Source organism: Octopus bimaculoides, chromosome 6 (assembly GCF_001194135.2).
Source record: "Octopus bimaculoides isolate UCB-OBI-ISO-001 chromosome 6, ASM119413v2, whole genome shotgun sequence".
Taxonomy (NCBI): Eukaryota; Metazoa; Mollusca; class Cephalopoda; order Octopoda; family Octopodidae; genus Octopus; species Octopus bimaculoides.
In genome coordinates this window covers 2,655,071-2,659,362 of record NC_068986.1, presented here as the reverse complement: position 1 = coordinate 2,659,362, position 4,292 = coordinate 2,655,071, and the positions used below count along the sequence as shown (strand labels likewise).

At 34.9% G+C, this 4,292-nt stretch overlaps 1 protein-coding gene across 1 annotated transcript in view; it reads right to left on the bottom strand.

The window, feature by feature from the left end:
• Positions 1-4,292, bottom strand: part of LOC106875298 (uncharacterized) — a 53,856-nt gene that overhangs the window by 30,737 nt on the left and 18,827 nt on the right. The window contains exons 3-5 of the mRNA XM_014923386.2: positions 2,567-2,924; positions 1,619-1,944; positions 145-414 (exon numbers count right to left, since the gene is read on the bottom strand). Coding sequence (XP_014778872.2) covers positions 145-414; positions 1,619-1,944; positions 2,567-2,924 — 954 coding nt within the window. The remainder of the gene's footprint in view (positions 1-144; positions 415-1,618; positions 1,945-2,566; positions 2,925-4,292) is intronic.

Genomic DNA, 4,292 nt, shown 5'->3' with positions numbered 1-4,292 from the left:
AGAAAAGAGAGAGAGAGAGAGAGAGAGAGAGAGAGAGAAAAGAGAGAGAGAGAGAGAGAGAAAAGAGAGAGAGAGAGAGAGATGCTAAACTCTATAGATATTTTCTGCAGAATTGCATAGTTTAAAGACATTAAAGCAGCTTACTTCTCTTCTTTAATCATTCCAACAATCAGACATTTCTTGAAACGGCAGTGATGACACAATACTCGGCTGGTTTTGTTCACAATGCAGTGGTTGTTGTACTTGCACTTGTAACTCTCGCTGCGGTTGTTAGTAATACTGAACTGGAAGAAAGTGCAGCAGCTTCGGCAAACCCATAGCCCACAATAAATCTCACTGGACACATCCGAACAAACAATGCAAGGAACTTTTGGATTTTCCTTCACCATATTCTGTGGGTTTTCATCTGAGTTGCTATAACAAAGAAAGGATAAAATTGTATAAACAGAACATAACATTAATGTGAAAGATATTAAATATGTTTTTCTCCATCTCTGTTCTTTTAAGCCCAGTGGTGTAAGTTAAATGAGAAATAACTTATACAATTCGTATGCACACACACACTTTGGGTAAGTGCCTTCTACTATAGCATGGGCAGACCAAAGCCTTGAGTGAATTTGGTAGACAGAAACTGAAAGAAGTCCACTGTGTGTATGTATGTATACATACATATATATATATAAATATATGGAAAGAAGGAGAATTTGTTTTTAAACATGCACCTGAATTTGAAAAACATGTAGTTATTTTTGAAGAGACTCATTCACATACATACCAAACTAGTGTCAACAATTTTTTTGTCCATCAATGGTAGAAATGTATATAAAACAATGGGATTTTAACACAGTTTAAAATTAGAAAGTAGAAATCAAACAAGCATGTTTAAATGATCAAATGTTCACATTTGGTATGTATGTGAATAAATCTATTTAAAAACAACTATATGTTTTTCAAATTCAGTGCATTTTCAACAACAAATTCTCCTATATAAATATATATACATACATACACACACACAAACACACACACACACACACACACACATACATACATATCTATATATATTAACAAGGCGGTGATCTGGCAGAAACGTTTGCACGCTGGGTGAAATACTTAGTGGTACTTCGTCTGCCATTATAGTGTGTGTCAAATGATACAGGGGGGGGTCTCCTAGGGGATTTAGTGTTAGGGGTATGGTCGTATCAGAGGTTTTTTTTACACAGGTGGGCAATGGAGCAATTTTTGGCCAATAAGTGGGCGATATTGCAATTTGATGCAAAAAGTTTGGGAAACACTGCTTTAATGCCTATTTTTTCCACTGTCTGAGCCATTCAGCCAGAGCTGGCAAACAAGAGGGCTGCATTTGGTTCCAGTCTGATTTAGCTTGGTTTCTATGGCTAGATGTCTTTTCAAACGCCAATCACCTTACAGTGTGTGCTGGATGCTTTTAATGTGGCACTGGTATGAGTACTTTTACGTGACGCCAGCACAAGTGGTTTTTGTGAAGCACTGGCACAGGGCTCTTGCAAGCCAAGTGGATGTTAAAGCAATTGGGATGATGATAAAAGTGGCATAGAAATTTTGAATGATCAATGGAATGGACAAACAAAAAACTTACTTGGTTTTAGATTTATTGGTGCTATTAGCCTTTGTTCGCTGCTTCTTCATCTCTGGCATTTCTTTAGACAAATTCTCATCTAGTTTGCGCCGTCTTCCTCGTTTGCTCAATTCCTTTGACATGCCAACCCTCAAACACTTTTGGTAGCGACAATAGGAACAATTCACTTGCGCACTACCGTATACATTACAATTTTTCAGGGCACATTGATAGTTTTTAAAACTTTGTTGCTCACAGCTCTTGTAGAAGAAAACTCGGCAATTGTGACAGGTCAAAACACCATAATGAATTCCAGATGCTTCATATCCACAGACTTTGCAATGGTTCTGTAAAAAGTGAGCAATGCCAAAAATATAATATTGTTAAAAAAATTACAATTTCTTAGTTTATTAAGTGGTTACTTACAACTGAAACTTAGTTCCATTCAATATCACCAAAGTACCCAGGCAAGGGTGTAGTTATAGCACTTAATACAATTCTTACTAATGTTACAATGAACAATCTCAGGTGTTCCTACCTGGAAATGTTATAAACTGAATTATATGAATAACAGAAATTGCAATGAAAAGGTTGAATTTTTTACCTCTAATTCCAATACACAGCACAAATATATAATGGCTACAATAGATAATCTGCCTCAGGCTTAGCGGCTCTTGAAGATAAAGCTTATCTAGATTTCCAAGGTGTTTAGACTGAGTGTATAAGATTGCACCCCTCTGAACTGGACATCTGTCAGTCGCAGGGTTAATTCTCAGGTGCCACTGGTACTCATGCTCAGTTGAGTGCTCTGGAGCAATATGAAATGAAGACCCTTGCTCAAGGATACGGTGCACAGCCCAATCCAAGAACCAAACCCACACCCTAAAGACCACGAGCCTAACATTCTAACAACTGGACCATGTACCTTTATGTCCAAATATACGCAAATAAAAAGAAAATATACATTACCCTCGTAATGGATTCAATCTGTACATTGCTAGCAGACTCAACCATCTTTTGGCTATCAGTCTTATCTTTTAAAGGCTGCACATTATGCTTTACAGTATTTTTGGCCATTCCAAGAGCAAGACATTTTCGATACCGGCAATAATCACAGCTCTTTTTGTTGTTCTTGGTAATTGAACAGTTTTTGTTATCACAAGAATATTTCCGGTTGATACTGTTCTTTAGACTTCGTTTAAAGAAAGATCGACAAGGAAAACATGTGAGTACACCTGCATGTACAGTAGAGGCCTCATCACCACACACTTTACAGAGTATGTTGCCACTATGCCGAGTGAATCCAAGAGACAGGTTGTCCAGGTCACTAAAAATATATAAAAAAATATTCAAGTATATTAACACAGTAATATAAAAATTTTTTCAACAACAATCAAAATTAAGCATTATAATTAAAAGCATTGCATTTTTATTAACATCTTCATGTTGGCTCACAGCTGTATAGTTATCTGTTTTTTATAATTAGTTTTCATCATTTTCTCCATTTTGTTATTTTAGACTGTATCTAACTACCCCTAACTTCCAGCATATATTTAAGCTGTTTGTACCATTTATTTTCTCTCTCTCTCTCTCTCTCTTTTACAGCAATTGATATTCAGTTGCTTATATTTAATTTGTTTTTAAATCTACATAACACAACTATCACTTCAACTGGACTTATTGCTTCATAGCTGTTGTTAGGTCTATTACATAAAGTTCTTCAATCAAAATACACAGGTATAAGTATTAATGATTTCTATTACTCAACTACAATATATAACATGTAGAAAAAGAATATACAGAAATCTGATGCTATAAAGGTGCCTTATCATTTTACGCCAGTTGTAAATACACCAACATTTTCAAATTACAGTAATATTTACAATTGGTATAGATGTAGATACATGAGCATACTCCACAGCTGCTACTATAATTAAATTATTTAGATGATTAGCAACTATCTGTGGATCTCCAATTAAATATTCTTCCCCAATATTACGATTATTCAGATTATTTTCCTATTCACAACAGGGGATCTAACCAGAACTATCCTAATTACCATAATATGAACTATTCAGAGTCCACTCAAAGTACTAGTATACTCTACATGATTGCTGGTGAAAGTAGTAGCAGCATAATGATTAGAAATAATTACAGCAACAAAACTAGATTTTGTATAATATTAAATATAATTGTTCATTTAAATCAAATTTGAAAAAAAATCAAAGAATATTTTTTTACGGAATTTTTTATCCATCTAATTCCTATAATTTCCTCAAGCCCTCACAATTACCCACTCCCACTGAGTAATCAGTACATATTGTAAAGCTGAGTTTGTGTGTGTGTGTGTGTGTGTTTGTGTGTGTGTGTGTGTTTGTTGCATCTATAGAAATCCACACCTTACAAGATAGCAATCTGGGAGTCGCACGAATGGATTCCTCATGTTTGAAAATGCCCGGAATCAGCCATTTATTAATTTTTTTTTTTTTGCTTCCTAAGAGGTGAATTTTTGCATTAAAAATAATTTTAAACCATAACTTCTAACAATTTTCAAGTCGGAGAAATACACCAGCATTTGCAAACATGAGTTAAGTCCCCTTCTAGCGACGGTGCAAAGAGAGAGAGAGAGAGAGAGATAACATATTTTAAATTTCATCTTTTTAGTGAGTGATACACAATATAAACGATATTCTCC